The sequence below is a fragment of the Onychostruthus taczanowskii genome, unplaced genomic scaffold (assembly GCF_017590055.1).
Source record: "Onychostruthus taczanowskii isolate IOZ18803 unplaced genomic scaffold, ASM1759005v1 scaffold64, whole genome shotgun sequence".
Lineage (NCBI taxonomy): Eukaryota > Metazoa > Chordata > Aves > Passeriformes > Passeridae > Onychostruthus > Onychostruthus taczanowskii.
In genome coordinates this window covers 1,791,008-1,807,887 of record NW_024504122.1, presented here as the reverse complement: position 1 = coordinate 1,807,887, position 16,880 = coordinate 1,791,008, and the positions used below count along the sequence as shown (strand labels likewise).

At 46.7% G+C, this 16,880-nt stretch overlaps 1 protein-coding gene across 2 annotated transcripts; it reads right to left on the bottom strand.

Moving 5' to 3' along the window:
- Nucleotides 1-3,128: 3,128 nt before the first annotated feature.
- CABP1 (calcium binding protein 1) lies at nt 3,129-16,795 on the bottom strand. Of its 2 annotated transcripts, XM_041420443.1 has the most exons (7): nt 16,511-16,555; nt 11,796-11,972; nt 8,208-8,238; nt 7,414-7,557; nt 6,039-6,148; nt 5,483-5,630; nt 3,635-3,740 (listed from the first exon to the last, which is right to left on the bottom strand). In XM_041420443.1, the coding sequence occupies exons 1-7, from the start codon at nt 16,553-16,555 to the stop codon at nt 3,715-3,717; spliced, it is 681 nt and encodes a 226-aa protein (XP_041276377.1). In that variant the 3' UTR covers nt 3,635-3,714. The 2 variants fall into 2 exon arrangements, with proteins under 2 accessions (XP_041276378.1, XP_041276377.1); XM_041420444.1 differs by lacking the exon at nt 11,796-11,972 and having other exon boundaries at nt 3,129-3,740; nt 16,511-16,795.
- Nucleotides 16,796-16,880: the final 85 nt, after the last annotated feature.

Below are 16,880 nucleotides of genomic sequence, written 5' to 3'. Positions count from 1 at the left end.
CTGTATCCCTGCTGTGTTTGTGACCTGTTGGGTGTCCCCCAAGTTCTGTTACCAAAGGAGTGCAAGCAGCTATGGCCAGGACAATGCTGTCCAGTTGGTGAGGCTGAGGGAGGCCTCATTAGAGCTCATTTGTGCTGATTACAAATGATCCTCCTTAATCCTAAACTTTCAACTGCGATGTGCGGGTCAGGAACACAACTTTGAAGCACATAAACACTAAGTGTTACCAGGTGTTCCCAGAGTGAGCATTTTCTAAAAACTAGCTTGGATGCTCATTTCCCAAGAATCAGTAGTGCTTCACAAAGCACAAGGGATTAACTGAGCAGCAGTGAGGAGGGACAGGATGTCCTTTTCTGGGGCAAGAGGAGCCCCTCACCCTGGCTCACAGGCCGTTCACAGCTCCTGGCAGAGGATGGCAGATGCTCTATGGCCTGTAGTGTCCTACACTGCTGTCCCAAATCAATACTTGCCATCACACCAGCAACTTGATGCCAGTTTGTGCCCCAGATGTCAAAGCCCCCATCCTGTTACTAATCCACTCAGCCATCAGTCAGTCCCTCGATGCAGGCTGGATTTACACCAGTAACCTACAAGTGAAAGGCTCAGGGTCATTTTCTCAATCCCTTGACCTCTCCCTGTCCCCTGGCAGCTGTGCCAAAATGACTGTCTTGAATCAGTCCTGCCTGATCTACCTAGCACCCTGATTGTTCACAAGCAATGAGGAGCACATGGTTAGGGTATTAGCCATTTGCTGCTGGAAAATGGGATCAGCATTTGGGATGTCTAAAAAGAGCAGCAAAAAGATGTGGGTCAGAAGCAGGCCTCATGGCTAATGAGGTATCTAAGAAATCAGTGTGAGCCAGCCCCACTGCCCCATAGCCCTCCCAAATGGCACAGGGCTACAAGGCTCAGCTGCCCACAAGGTACCAGCTGTGCCCTGCCATGTAGAGCTCCTTGGAAGCAGCTCCCTGGTATGAAACTGGAGATAAGAGCAAAAGGATTATCTCTGGAATTAGATTATTTAGATTATTTAGATTGGATCTTTAATCTCTGCCCCCATCTACACAAAGAAATAGTAAAACTCCCTGGGATTATTTGGGGTTTGTTGTGAAAGTAAAATCAGGCTAGCAGCAGGAGCTCAAGAGCTTCTGCTGGAAGAAATAATAAAAAAAAAATTAAAAAAAAAAAAAGAAGGCTTTTGAGACCCGCCCTGTCTGACCTGTTCACTGTATCATGGTGAGACCTGGCAGAGAAGAGCTACAGATGATTTGGCAGACTCAGCTTTCCTCAGAAGGTTCCAGGACTGCCTCTGCAAAGACAGAAAGGTGTCCTGCAGCCAGCCTTTGCCTAGTACTCCTGGGATGACAGGCACAGCTCTGCCACACCACAAACACAGGGACCTGCTTAAGTGAAAGTGGCCGTGGTTTGCAAGGAAGATGCCCATGATGCTGCACTGTGGATCAGCCCAGCCTCTAGACATGCAGTAACCATTTTAAATAAAGGCTGTCCTGCCATCTGATGCTGAGAGCAAAAGATGTGACTGCTCAGGGCAGGGTCCGGGAAGGAGCAGGCAGAAGCAGCCACCCACTTGTGGCCTCTGACTATCCACTGGGCTCCTGCAGGCTGGCTGTGGCACAAGGCAGACACCCTGAGCCATCCCCAGTGCCCACAGGCAGGCACAGCACTCTGCAGCACACAGGCAGCAGCACCGCTGTCCTGCTCCGCATGCACAAGCAGCTCCTTCCTCAGCAGGCTCCACTGTGAGTGAAGCACAGCTGTGTACCAGCAGACACAAGGCTGCACGCGACTCCCCTCCCCAGTATTACCCTAAACACACTTGTAACACACCAGGACTCTGGACTCTGTTCAGTTTATCACCCTCATCTCCAGTATCACCCTCAATAATACAGCTACCGAGCCAGTAAATGTGGAGATCTGTAAATAGCCATTTTCCAATTTCTTGGCTCACACCCACATTTCCAAGATGGGACCAGCTCCATAGATAAACACAGTGGGCATACACCCACTTGCATATAAACTCCTCTACTGCTTCACTCCCAGGTACCTATCTGCACTCCTTGCTTTTAGGTGCACACACACAAACCCTTCTAGTGCACACACCTGTGCAAACACAAGTAAACATGCACACATACACAAATATAAGGAGAAACATGGTTTTCTGTCACTGGAGCATCAGCCTTCACTACAGCTATGCTGGATGGCACAGCAAAAGCAAAGCAGAAGAGAAAATCTTCCTTTGGGATATGGGTTTGTGAACCCTGAGAATGTGATAGAGAATCTCGGAAGTGAAAGATTTGAGACGGAGGAAGCAGGACCTTGGTCCTTGACCTTCCAGTTTGAGTAAGGAGACAGCCAAGAGGAAAACAGCTCCCAGTCACACCAAGAAACACACTGATGATGGTGTCCTTTGAAGCCAAACAGAAATTAATCCTGGTAACTTGTGACTGAGCCTTTGCATAGAGAAAGGAAACAACTGTAAGTCTGATAGAGTAGGGAAAGGGAGCAGTAGGTTGGGAGCATCTTGGGGGAAGGAGGATAAGATCTGATGAGTCTGGAAGCAGCTGGTAGGGCCTGGAGGCTGCTGTCATCACTGCTGCAGACATGTGCAGCATTTCTGAGTGTGAAGAGGTTGGAGAGCAGGGCACTGGAGGCTCCCAGCCAATCCCCAGCACCAGTGGAGCTACAGCTCAGCTACCACAGCATGGCCCCACCATACATGTGCTCACAGTTGTTTAAAATTAACTGAAAAGGGTGAGGTTGGCTATTGCTGCTTATCCCCTTCCCACCCAGCTCCCCTCTGGGCCCTTTCTCCCATTGCTCCTTCCCACGATGCTGCAGGGGCTCTCACCTGTGCCCATGCCAGTGGATGGGGACCCTTTGCACTGCCCTCACTGTGAGGCACTTACATGCCCCTTGGCCATGGGGACAGCAGGAGGGAGGGCACAGTCCTGACACAGACTCTGTGGCCAGCACTGACTCCCCTTTCTGCAGCAAGGACTTGCCTCTGGATCGTGGTGCAGACACTGGGGTGTGCATCTGCCCAACCCCTTCTCCCCCAGCCCAGTCACCACCTCTCACAGGGACATCCAGGCTCCACACCATTTCAACGTGCATATTTATCACTTTCCCCCCAAAAGACATATATTTGAATTTACTCTCGGTAAACATAACCACAGGAGATGCAAATAAGTGTTGGGGAAGCATAAATAACTCCACACAGATAGACACACACTGAGACAGCAAACACAGACAGGGTTCACCAAGGGAAACCAAGAAGTGCAGAGCACGCCCTGAGGCTGCCACCAGTCCCAATGGCTTTGCTCTCATCCACCAAGCCAAGAGGATTTCTCCTGCTTTTGCTTTGCAGCAGCTGGTGGGAGAATAAAGCTGGGGAGGAGGAGTCTAAAGTTGCAAATATCCCATGAAAGCATCATGGCAAGTCCTGGCTCTGCAGTTTCCTGCAATCTTCTTCAAGGAATGGTTCCAGTTGTAGGAAGTTGCAAGTCTTTCACAGTGTGAAAGGGTGGAGGGGCATGGGGACCACCATGAGGGAGGAGCAGCAGGTCATCTTGCAATGTCCTAATTGCAGCCAGCCGATAAACCTTCATGTAGGAACATCGGGGCTAGATGCTCCATCTAGGTCCTCTTCTGCCCTCTCTAAGGTGCTGATTCTTCTTTAGCTGAGAATAATCTTCAACGGGACATCATGCGAACAAACTCTGCAACCAATAACACACGACAGCCCTGAACCAGAAGGCAGCCATGGTTCCCAGCCCAGCTCTCATTCACTGGAGACAGCAGCCAGGGTGAGACTGGGAGTCCCCAGGCTGCCAGCAAAGCCTGTGTGCTCCGAGACTGGCCCTGAGAGCTCACACAACATGGCCTTTAATCCTTGCATTAGATATGGCAATAAGATCCCTCTGGCAGGTCAATTCATTGCCTTGGACTCCTTCCCAGCCACCTACAGTCTTGCTTGCACAAGAAACTCTTTGTGCAACACTACAGCAAGCATTGTCTCCCTTCACTGTAACTTCAGGGAACCTTGATTTACAGTTTTGGGAACATGGTATGATTTCTTAGTAAACTTGCCATTTCACAGAGATACCAGTGTGGGAAAGCATGAGAGTTGTGCCAGTATCTATACTGGAGTTCTTGCAGAGAAAAGTTTGCTTTAAGGGACTTCTTGTTTTTAAAGATACATGTTAACTGTAAGGATACCCTGGATCTATTTCTTGATTACCCTGCAGTTTGTGAAGTCAATTGCAATTGTTCAAATTGAGTGTAAATGCCATCAAATATAAATGTGTTTTCATTCTGCACTTGAATTGCTGAGGAACTAATAACTCTGCAAAGAGGAGGGCAGTGGAAATTCCCCCCTTGACTTCTCCTTTTCCATTGATAGAGGTGTCCTTTGACAACTAAAGTGGTAACTCACAGAGAAATTGATACTGGGATAGCATTTCATGTATTTTAGCTGTCTAACATAATTTAGCTGTGGGAAACAAGGAGAGCTACTGTCATGTAATCAGCCAGTGCATTAGAACAACTGCAGCTACCAGATACTTTCTAGGAAGATACTGGTGGTATTCTAATAATTTCAAAGCCCTCAGAGGCTTCAGTAATCCCCAGGAATGAGATGCCTTGTCATGTAAGAGACCCAGGAATACTGCTAAGCCAAAAAAATTATGCCAATTTTACTTTAATTTCATAGTTCCTGTATTTCACCCTTACTGCAAAGGGCCATCTGGATTTCTACCAGGGAAAAAAGCAGCCTGTCGCACTCTCACACCTTCCAGCTCTTATATCTTCTTAGCTGTCTGATATCAACTGCTCCCTTGCCAGAAACCCTGGGCTCTATTAATATTGCTTCTGCCACAGCTAATGGCTAGGATACTAGCTAACCACTCTTATTTTTCAAAGTTCTTCTGGCATGGAAAGTGTGAGAAGAAATTAATTATCTCTAGGATTTAACATGACACCTATGGATCAGATATCTGCAGTCTTAGTGAGCACAGCTGGCATGTGACCATCTTCTGGCATAAAGGCACAGAAACAAATTCTCTATAAAGCCATATAACAAAGGTGAGCCAGAGGAAATGGAAGGTGCAATACATTCTCCAAAGCAATTCAGCCACCTCTTCACAGCTCTTGCAATAGATTTAAAGAAAAGACAATGCCCCATAAAACCATGGCAGGCACAGCATGTATGCACCAGGATCTGTTTCTGTATGACAGGTTCTGTCTCTTACCATGCTAGAATTATGGAGGCCCAATGGAAACTGAGATGCAGCAAGGGAGAATACACAAATGAACAATTCATCTGACTGAAAAAATGAAGTTATTTTTTCTCCATACTTCAGAACCCTGGGCCCTGAGCTAACAAGTCTTCCACTTCAGCTTCTGATCTGAAACTCTGACTCTCACCAGGGGAGATGGACAGCGAGCATTGATCCCTTCTCACCTTCAAAATCAACACGCCCATCTCCATTCAGATCCACGTCCCGGATGATCTCTTCAATATCCCGGTGACCCACTTGCTGCCCTAGAAGTTTCTTCATGGCTTCTCGCAGCTCACTGGTGCTGATCTCCCCGTCTCCATTGGTGTCAAACTGCAAGTATATGAAAAATACCAGCAGGGGAAATACAGTTAATGGAAACAGATCTTGCTCTGGATTGGTTTTTGTACTGTCCTGCTCCTAAGTGCCCTGTATTTTCTCCATTCCTTCCATGTTCCTCCTTTTCCTCCTCTGAGTGTCTTTTGGATCCAGTCTGTCTTTTCTCCTCAGAAAACCCTTGCAAATGCTCTGTCTGCACCAGCTTTTCTTTTCCTTGCCTCAAGAGTTTCTTTATCTTAGCAATGTTCTCTGTTCTTTCCTTATTCCATGCCTGACCGGGCTCTTTCTAGATCTTCCACTGTGCTGCTCTCTCCTCCTCCTCTTCTCATCTCCAGTGGGTCTTCTCTCTATCCTGTCCTGTGTTGCTCACCTCTCTGGGGGCACGCGGAAGGGATCACTCACCTCTCTGAAGGCATCACGGAGTTCTTTTACACCAATCATGTCTGCAGTCTCTGCTAGAAGTTTTGGTCCCATCAGCTCAACAAAATCTTCAAAATCCACATGGCCACCCACTTGGGACAAGATGAAAGATTGTGTGTAAGAACTCCGTAAGTTAGCCAAGACCAGCATTCACTTTGCATTTCTGTGTGCCCCAGAGAGCACTTGACCCTCCAGGAAGCAAAGCACAGAAGGTGTGGGACAGTGGAAGGAAAAGGAGATGTAGTTTTACCCTGTATTTTCTGGATTATGGGCTGGGCAGAATGAGCCCAAGTTATTCCATCCTAGGCTGCCATGGACTGTCACACCCTTATTGCATCACACAGTGTATCAGAGGCTTGATCGTTCTAGTGCTTATAGCACCACTGTGCTGTGCCTGTGCCAAAGGGCATGGCAAGGGCACAGCATGATGTTCCTGCAAAGCCTGGGCAGTGCCCTGCAGCAGTGCTGCAGTCCTGCTCCATCACAGCAGCTAATATATGTCCAACTGTTTATTCATTGCAGTAGTTCTTTTACTTGTTAGTGCCCTGAGAGCTGTCAGCAACACTCTCAAATTCCCAAGCACTTGTGTGCCAGGGTTACCAGCTGCTTTTGTGTGTGACTGGTTGCATATGTCACAGCTGTTCTCCTTCCCTCGACCAAGTAATTTGTCCTTTTAACATAACCCTGTGTCAGAAATAACATGCACTAAATATGCTTCTCCCCACCTGGCTGAAGGTGATACCCTGCACTGCCACAGATGAGAGCTGACAAAAACGATGGTGAAAGACAAGGGTCACAAACACAGTTACAGTGAATCAGATGCATTTGTCACATCTTTCCATGACTGCAGCAGATGCTCCCATCTGACGCTGCCAGCACAGCTCGCTCACAGCCCATCCCCAGGCACACAGCAGATACACAAAAAAGCCACCACAGACCAACAGCCCATCCATCACCCATCTAAACAAAGCATCCCCATCTTCCCAGGCTTGCTCTTCAGTCTGACACCATCTGACAACAGCTTCAATGTGACAACACACAGAACCTGTGCATCAGTGCCTGACTGCACACATTAAGGGCAGTTTTATACCTGACAACATAAGCATGAAGGACAACCCTTCCACTCACTGCTCTCATATACAGTACAGTCCACACAGTCCCTTTGATAAGCAAAACCAAACATCGACTTCTAGGGACCACAGACAAACAGGAGAGATGATAAGAAGTGAAAATCAGAACCAAAAAAGAGAGAGGGAAAATCCAAAGGAAAAGAGACAGCCAGAAACCAAGAGAGCCTGAGGCAATGATGCAGGGCACAGCAGCAACAGGCAGGTACAGCTGGGTGTGTGTTACTCACAGTTCATGTTGATCTGCTGGGAGAGCTCTATTAGCTCCATCTCAGTAGGCATGTAGCCCATGGTCCGCATGCAGTTCCCCAGGTCCCTGCAGTTAATAAACCCATCCTTGTCTTTATCAAACTCCTTAAAGGCTTCTCTTAATTCTGCAGGAAAGGAAGAACAATATTGTCAGTGACAGCTTGAAATACCTTTTCCAAGAAAACTCCCCAGAATAAACAGCACTTTATGAAGCCAGACTCTCTAAGATACTCAGTATTTTCCCACCAGATCTCCCTACATGAGGCAATGACTGGAGCAAAGTTAAACTCTTCTGTCAGCAGTGCTGCTGGCCCATTCCTGGCAGGAAAGTTTGCTCGGACCACGAGTGTCACAAATGCTTCATTGCTAAACTGTGCTCCCTAAAGAAACTGCAACTAGTAAGTTTTTCCAACATTTACCTCTGCACTCTATTATATACCCCTCACTGTAGGGATTAGCAGGTAAGACAGCTTCCTTGGAGCTGTATTATAGTATCATGCTCCACAACACTTTCTGTGGGAGCTGGAGGGACAGCAGTTCCCTAACAGCCAATATCCCATTACTTACTTATCCTCTCACCCTGAAGAATATGGAATGGATGCAAATTCCTTCACAGCCAGAACTCTTTCAGTTTTATACATTATTATTCCAGTAATCATCTCCCTTGATTTGCCTCAAATTATTTTAACCCATGGGGGCCAGCATGAAAGGGCCAGCCAATAGGTTTTCACTGGGGAGGGAGAAAGAGGACAAAGAAGGAGCAACAAATTTTTACCTTCAATTTCTTCTGGACGCAGTTCTCTATCCTGCAAAAAGAGAACATATTATGTTAAAGACATTTGTTGGCCACAAAATAGTTTCAAAATAGCACTTGTTGGTACAAAGGGTTCTGGAACAAGCCAGAAAGTGAGAGAAGAAACAAGAAGGTGATGACATGTTTAATACCATCTACCTAGGAAGGCTTCCCAGCTTTCCTTCCCAAAGAGAGGGGTGTTAACCTGCACATATTTCTCTGCAAGCCCCTCTCCCTCTCCTCTGGTGGACAGGGGGATGGCAGGTGGTCCCTGAACACAATAGACCTGGATCAACACAGCAAGATTTGTGGCCTCCCCACTGATGGTTTTATTGGCACCTTCATGAAGCTGCTTCATCATTCCCCAGCACCAAGTTCTGGAGCAGAGACTGTCCCTGTAGCAGTTACGATCTCCTCTGGAGCTCTGATTGTATTTCTACTGCCACTCCCGCTGACACACACAGATCAAAGCAGCTGGAAGCAGTCCTTGTAACCAGCAGGTCTAGACTATCATCTGCTCAGATCACTGCTTGATCTCTGTCCTTCTGGCAGGACAGCAACAGCCATGAGGTCTCTCACAGTCAAGGTCTCAGCGACATCTCCTACAATCTGTCCCCACAAAAAGGTAGTAACTTCCCCCTTCCCCCCAGCCTCAGCTACATATACAAGCATTTTGAAACCAGTCATGAAGGCAGACACACAACATATACATAATCAAGGTCATCTACAAATGAAACAGGACAAGGATTCACCATGTTCAGGAAACACTGCCACTTCAAACATCCAATTTGAATTTCTTGGAAGAAGGGGGAGGATATAAGAGTATAGGAAAGTTCCAACACTGCACCAAGAAGAAGAGATGAGCATGGAAATGCACTGCTTTCTGGTTTAAATGCTCTTTCTAATTCCTCTCATGGCTCCCAGGCAAATCCAAAACATCTGAGAATTTGGAAACACAGAAAGGCGATCTCTTTTGTCGTCTCGCTCTCGGCTTTTCCCCTCAACTGTGGGGAGTTTCTCCTTGCCTTCCAGGTGTCCTCCAGCCTCACCACATGTGCCTGGAAATGGTGCCTTTGATCATTTTGAGAAGGATGATCCTTTGCTATTTAACCACAGCCTCCTCTGGAAACTAATGGCAGCTGCTCAGAGTGCATAGCAAACTAGGACACACATTGGTTTACGTCTGTGCAGAAGTGGGCTGTGCCAGAGAAATGACCAGCTTGCCACTCATAACCTTCCCAGAGGCATCTCTGTGCTGGATGGAACTGTTGGAGCGTGCTGGCTCTGCTGTTTCATCCTTCACAGACCTGGTATTTTCAAACATGTCATCCCATTTGTTCTGCTTTCATCAACACCAAGTAATAAAACAATTCAATCTCCTCAGACCGGATGCAGGAGGCATAATTGCCCTCCCACCTTAGATAAAATAACAGAAGAAAACCAGCCATGATCAGTTCCAGCACCTTGTGCACTTTATTCCAGAGACTGCAAACACTGATCCCTGGAGATAGTGGCTGGGTGCACAGCAGGTGCAGGGCTGTGAGCACCAGCCCCGCGGTGCAAAGGGTGCCATGACTCACCCGCAGCAGCCACTGTCTGTGACAGTGGCCAGGGTAGGACCTGGGCCCTCCTCCAGCACAGTCCTCACAAGACCATCCTCCTCCTCCTCCTCCCTCACTGAAGACTGTATTGTAACTGACATCGGTCTTCTGACACTTGTCAGAAGTGGGGGTTTCAGCACTGGCTCTAATTTTGCACACCAAAGAATTTGCATTTGCCAGATACTGCAAATGCAGAAGGAGGGGAAGGGTTTATGTCCCTCCAAAAATCTGACTCAAGTGATAACTAATATCATGAAGAGGTTCTCTGTTTTAAATTTGAAAGATCCCCTAAAATGATTAAGGAGTAAAATTGCGTGGGATAAAATGGGCTGAATCACTCTAAAGCTTTCGGAGAACATATGGGAAGAGGAATAAAACTATTCCAAGAGTTTAGATCCTAGATATGAGCAGAGGTGACCCCCAGAGAGTCCATTATACTTAATGGTCTCACCCTCATTTATTTCTGTTCTATGCACAAGAAATCCTGCCAGCCTAGAGAGTCAGTGAAAGTAAAGCTGTGTATTAGATGCACTTATTCTACATCAAGGTACTTAGCGGCATCACTAATCCTATTTTGGAGACCTCTCAGGGTACAGTGAGCTTCCATGGCCTAAGGAGGATGGACACTTGTCCAGCTGTCCACTAGGGAGCTGGACCTATCTCCTGTGACAGGCGGCTCTGTGCAGGTCAGCAAGGGTACTTGTGCAAGAGTGTGTTTCATGTTTTAGTGACCTGGCACAGGGGCTGTGTGATCACTTAGTGGCTGAAGGTTAGGAAGAACTAAAGCCTTTTGATCAATAATGACACATAATTACTCTTCTTTGAGTTGTTGGTTGAAGCAAAGGTTTCAGAAATAAAGACCTACATGTCTCCTACAGCTGTAGATGACCATATCAACACACAAGTAAAGCAGAGGTTTCTTAGAGAGACAATAAACCTCTGGTTCTGAGGCAATTGGGGTAAGCTTTGTTTCACCATAAGAGCACAGAGGGCCCTGGGTGAATATCTGACAATGCACATATTCACTCATACATATCCATAAAAGGTGTGTTAATCATATTAAATTCTGTTTGTCTTTAAATTCACATTATTGTAGAAGTAGAATGTTTGGGGGCAAAAATATGTTTTAGTTCTTGTAAAGACACAATACTGGGATGCATACATAAAAGCACATATTTTTATTGTTTGTATATAAATGCATACATTGGATGCATATGAGCACCTAGTTACAATAGGTGAGACTGAATGAATAGAAGTGTCTTTGCTATTTCTCTCTCTCCATGTGGGAGGGTAATAACATTTGGTAGCCTGTCACTATTTGCAAATATAAGGACAGCCTGATGTTCCTCAGTTTAACTGGCTGGGATTGCTGCAGTGTCAGGCTGGGTATGCCAGTGCACAAGAGATTGTGTCTGGGTATCTGTGAGGAGGCAGCTGTCTGCTTATATCTGCTGGTACTAGTGTGCTCACTGTGAACTGATAGGAACAGTATCAAATATGGACAGCTTGTTCCCCATACAGATGCCCTGATTTGCATCTAACTGGCTATTCAGGTTTTAAATGCTAATCTGAGCCTGGGAATGAGAGATGGGTGTCTTGCTGGAATAACAGCTTCGAACACAGGACTCTTCCTAAGTCCATATGATTATGCAAGTCCTGAAGTCCTAAAACCTTCTCCTGAATTCCTATGATTATGGCTACTAGAGTGTAGGCTTGGATCTATTTTCCATAGCTGCAAGTTTAGAATCCTCCTTTCTCGGTGCTTAGGCACAAGGGTACCTGCACATCCTTCAGGTTAGATATTTGCCTGCACTGTATTTGCACTTGGAGCTGGAGCCGGGATGCTCGAGATCCAGGGCTGGGAGTTACAGAGCTCCACGCAGACGGAGCACGGGGGCGGCTCCGCATCCCCGACTCGCGTCCACGTGCCTTTGTGCGTGTCTCGCCCCGCTGGGTGTAACTTACGTACAGGCTGCCTGTTTTCTGCGAAGCCCTTCCTCAGGAAGATGCATGCTGGCCCCAGCAGGTTGTGCATGACGGCGCAGTTCTGGGCCAGCACCATGAGCGGACCCTGGTACTCGCCAGCCGACGACCCCTCTTCGCTCGTCTGGACAGCTTTATAGCTCGTCTTCTCGTCATGGCGGATCTTCCCAGCCAACCAGCAGCAAGCAAACAACACAACAGAGGATGTTACCTCCCCATCTCGTTCCTCTGAAGTTTTACTGAACCGCCTCGCAGAGATATAATTGCTAAATTTCTTTTATCTGGTGCACACTGCGTCCCCCCCACCGGCCTATTAGGATTTGTACAGAAGCAGTAAGTCCAGGAGTTCACTCTCAAAAGCTGAAAGAACAACCAACCACAAGAATTTCTCTTTGAAATGACATCAAACTCTCAGCACTGCTCACATCTACCCAGACACAGCCCAAAGAGCCACACTCCCACGATCAGCCCCAGAGTTAACACTGCCTTGAATGAGCTGCAAAGCTCATCCCAACTTAACAGTACGTGTGCCAGCCCGTGCCCCGGGCAAACCTGCCAGGGCATCCCAGGAGACCCGGCAGAGCCTGCACAAAGCCACTGCACGGGCTCCACGGTACTTTCCAGCAACACAACCTCACACGCTTTATCACGTTTTCAGAAGACCGTTCACAGCATCAGGTGGCCCTGCCAACTGCAGGCTCACGCTGCCTTGTGCAGTTACTAATTAGTTACATCCTCAGGGTTTGAGGCACTTACTGCCTTGGCCTTTTTAATCACTGACAGTCCCAAAGTGGAGATCAGACACGGGCACAACATTTTTGAGTGTTTGCATTTGCACATTTTCTAAGTGCACACGTCCTGCTAAGCTAAGGCTCCAGAAAAGAACCCAGCACTGGATTTTATAAGGAGGCGCTGCTTTCCTTTTATAGAAATGCATTTCCTTGGCTCTGCAAAAAACCTCTTATCCTGATATTCCCATGCAGCTATAAAAAGCCAACACAACCCACAGGACCCTTGGTTTTACAGAATAAACATTAATCATACATTAGATTCCTCTTCAGGAAAGATTCTACTTTTACAGCCAGCGTTCCCAGGGGTGATCAGAGAAGCTCTGTCACTTGTCATTGTCTCTATTAACCCTTTCCTGAAAGCCTGAGGTAAATTTTCAGGCTAAAAGACCAGACACAAACACCCCCCATTCACACTTGTCGTCATGTTTCTACATGTATCTATTGTATCTACTTTCTGTGTCTGCCATGTGCTATTACATTGCATGCACGGTTTGTAATTTGCCTTTTTGTACACAGTCTTACACCAATCTGCTCATGTATAATGTCATGTGAACATCAAGGATCAAAACAAAAATAACTCAAAAAGCAAGTCAGAGAGAAAGAAAATGATGGAGCAGAAAAGCATTTTCATTGCAGTTGTGGCTGAGAAAGGAATCGGTCTCTGATTAATTCTGACACATAGGACACTTGTCCTTAAAAAACTGAAAGATGAGCATCCATCCACAAATGGCATATTACTAGCTCAGCTAAATGTCAAGACATCTGTGTTGAGCTACAGAGCTTTGTGGCATCAGTATAGTGTATTTTCAAAATTATCAGCTTCATTTCCTGGCACATTTTTCAGTTTAATTTACCAAATAATATGAATCACCTAAATACCCCACATCAGTTCTGTGTTTAATTCCAGTGAAGCCACATGAAGGATGCAAAGCTCCACAGCCCCAAATGTTTGTTTGCTGACACTTCCAGTCAATAGTTTATACCTAGCTATACAGCAGTACCTCATAATAGTCATCCCATTATTTTTCTGTCTCAACAGAGGTTGCCAGTTTTACAAAACAGTTGAGCCACTGAAGACTGTGACCAGACAAACTGCTGCAGTGCCAGAATACCAAGGTGAACAGCTCAGCAAGGCTCCCTGCCCTGCACTGTCACTGCAGGCAGGATTTATGGCATTCAGTGTTCCCTGTGCCAGCAGTCTCACAGGTTCTCCTGCAAATATCCACTCAAGTTCCCTTCACCATGCTCCTTCTACATTGCAGAAGAGAGGGCAAGGGAGCTGTGATATTGGTATGGGGCAAAAAACCATCAGCCACCCGTTACAGGGGAAACAGCAGTATGCATGACAAAGAAAATACAAGAACAGGACTGGGGAGATCAGGCTTTCCCAGTCCCTTCTTAGTGAAAAACCGCTAACCTTCCTGGCCAAGTCCAGCCCTTGGCTGTGTCAGACCAGGAGATTATGGAGTGGGAAGAGACCTGGTTGATCTAGAGATGGCCAAAGTGGTGGACAGGTGTGGTAAAGTGAGGGACCTGGATGCCAAGGCTTTTAATTTCTGCACAACAGAAGCACAGCAGCATTCACTTCATTTCTGGCCTGAGTGTCAGAGGGACTTTGCAGAACAGCAAGCCAAGAGGGGCCTTGATCCCAACTGCAGTATCTCTTGGAGTGAAAAGCAGCCAGGATGGGTTCCATGATCACTTGGGGACACCGTGACAACAGGAAACTGAAGTTTTCAACAACAGACAGGGAGTCACAACCTGAACAAGCAAGGTACCCTGGTGTCATCCAGACCTAGACCAAGTCAGCTGGTGCCTGGGAGTGAATCCCAAATTTTGGGTTGAAATCATGTATTCAAGAGTTCAGACTGTCAGCTTCCACATGTGTTGTCTGCAGTCCCTCCTCTTCAACATTTCAGCAAACTGAGTTTGCTCAAAGTAAAATCTGAGAAAAATTACTGGGATCATATAACAGCCAAGTGAAGTTGGGCAATGTTAAGACTGATCTGCAACGTCTCCACTAGAATCACGTGTGTTGCAATGAAAAGAATGGCAGAGTACCAGGACCTGTCAGAATGAGTGCCCTATTTCATAGCTCACTAGAGTGATGTCTGAGTGATGTCAAAGCTCTAATTCAGCTTTGCAACTTTTTCTCTTCAGCCCTGACATCCCAGGCCTTGTAACTAGGCACAAAGTGAGTTATTCAAAGCAGCTTTTAGGAATAAAAGCATAAATTACCTCAAAGACTGACAATGCAATTTACAAGTTCTTGAATCTATTTCGATTCAAGCAGCCTGGCTACCTGTCAGACTTTAATTGCAATCGCCTTGTACAGCTGCAGCCAACTCCTTTTATTCCAAGTTGAAGGAAACCTACAAGCAACCAAGTGGGTTTTTCATATGTGCAACATTTGGGTGAACCTCAGCTACTTCTACATCTCCCTGCAGGTCACCCTGACCTAGGACTGGTCTCAGCACTGCCTAACTGCTTGGTGATGAATTCCCTCATCAAGTATCCCAGCTCCCCCACAGCAGCACTGTGCCGTTACTGGCTTTGTTTACAGCAGCCAAGATAACAAGCAAATTGTGTTTCTATACAGAACAGGCCAAAATGCAGCCAAAAAAACTCTACAATGGAGGTCCTCTCCCAGACAGCTCCCTTGCAGAGAAGCTTTCCCAGGTGACAAGGTCTCCTGGATAAAGCATCTTGATGGCAGTGGCATTTCACTGTCATCAAGGTCTCCACAGAGGCAGCATCTCATTGCAATACTTTGGATGATCAGCATAACTTCATCATTTATGGAGAATGAACTGCATAGCTTTTTGCTGAGCTATTAGATTTGCAGCAATGCCAAGTGAGAACCGTGTGGCTCACAGGTACACAGTGCTGTAAGATCTTCCTCAGTTAAACAAGAAATGTTTCTGGGGCATGTCGTTCCCATTTCAACCCAGTCCATAGCAGCAGAATTATTCCTGAATCTATTTTGTCCCAGGACCACTGCAAAACCTCAGCACAGAGTAGACTGTGGGCTGAAGCCTAACAGACACATGTGGCAGCTCATAGACGAAGTCCAGCTGGGCCCAAGCACGTAGACACATGGGCCACACTGATGTGCAACATGATGCACAAACACATAGCCAGGACCCAGTGTATCCACTCACAAACAGAGGCATGGACAAGCAGAACAAGAGAGAAAAACATGCTTTTGTACCCAAAACACATACCAAAACTAATTGTTTCATATGCAAAGATGGAGAGACATCAAAACATGTGCATGTCTACACACAGAATTCTGTGAGGACATGCACTAGCAGGTGAGCACACACATCACCATATAAGCAAGGGCATGTGTGTGACACACAGAAATGCCCCTTTCTGCACTCACAGCAAACCTGCTCAGGCACTCGGGATTCCTGTGTAGGGACATAAAGAGCTAAGGACACACACATACCTCAGATGGGCCCATAGGTGTGCATACTCTTACACGGCAATGGCAACACATAGAGACACATGACCCTTCGTGTATACATGCATATATGTCCCTACACCCATGACACATGTGATTACTCAAGTAGATAACTCTCAGCCAAAGCTCACACAAGATGCCCTGACAGGAGTGTGCCAGCACACTGTGCACATCAACAAGCACATGCTTGCATGTACCCAGAGGAGAGCTGTACACACACAGTGAGCAGGACACGAGCCTACACACACACTGATTTATACATACTATGGCTCTCAGCATCCTGGGCTCTACTGGCTGCACTTGCTTGAGCAGCTCTTACAGAAAAAGACTGCTGAAGAAGCTGAACCCTTCATACTCATCTCTGTTTCTCCCACCTCCCATTCTTGTCTGCCCACAGTGTCACCCATCCCAAGAAGCAGGGCTGGATTGATTCAGGGAACATACCTTTTTAGAGAGGTTTCTCAGAGGAGACTTCACACAGTTGCCCATAATATGTTGAGGCTGCCTTTCCGGTGGACTTGGTTATAAAGGAACTGAAGCAATTGATCCCATTAAAGGTATTCCTTAGGAGTAAAGCAAGAAAGGCAGCACCAGGCAAATCCAAACAGCTACTTGCTGCTGGGGCTTTCCCTCTTCAGGGAGCTTTTTCTCTCTCTGCCTCTCTCTCTCCGTATTTTACTTTATGTTCACTTTCTTGAAGAGATGAAGCAGGAAGGAGAGGGAGGGGAGAGAAACAGACAGAAAGAGAGGGAGAGAGAGAGAGTGAGAAGGGGGGGAGAGAGGGAGGCGGATGTATAATCTACATCAGATTAAT

Coding starts and splice junctions, on each gene's coding strand:
- CABP1 (XM_041420443.1), bottom strand. CDS start 16,555: ATGGGCAACTGTGTGAAGTCTCCTCTGAGAAACCTCTCTAAAAAG. Junction 11,973..16,510: donor TGAGAAACCTCTCTAAAAAG/GTATGTTCCCTG, acceptor TTGGCTGGGAAG/ATCCGCCATGACGAGAAGAC. Junction 7,558..8,207: donor GCGTCCAGAAGAAATTGAAG/GTAAAAATTTGT, acceptor CCTTTCCTGCAG/AATTAAGAGAAGCCTTTAAG.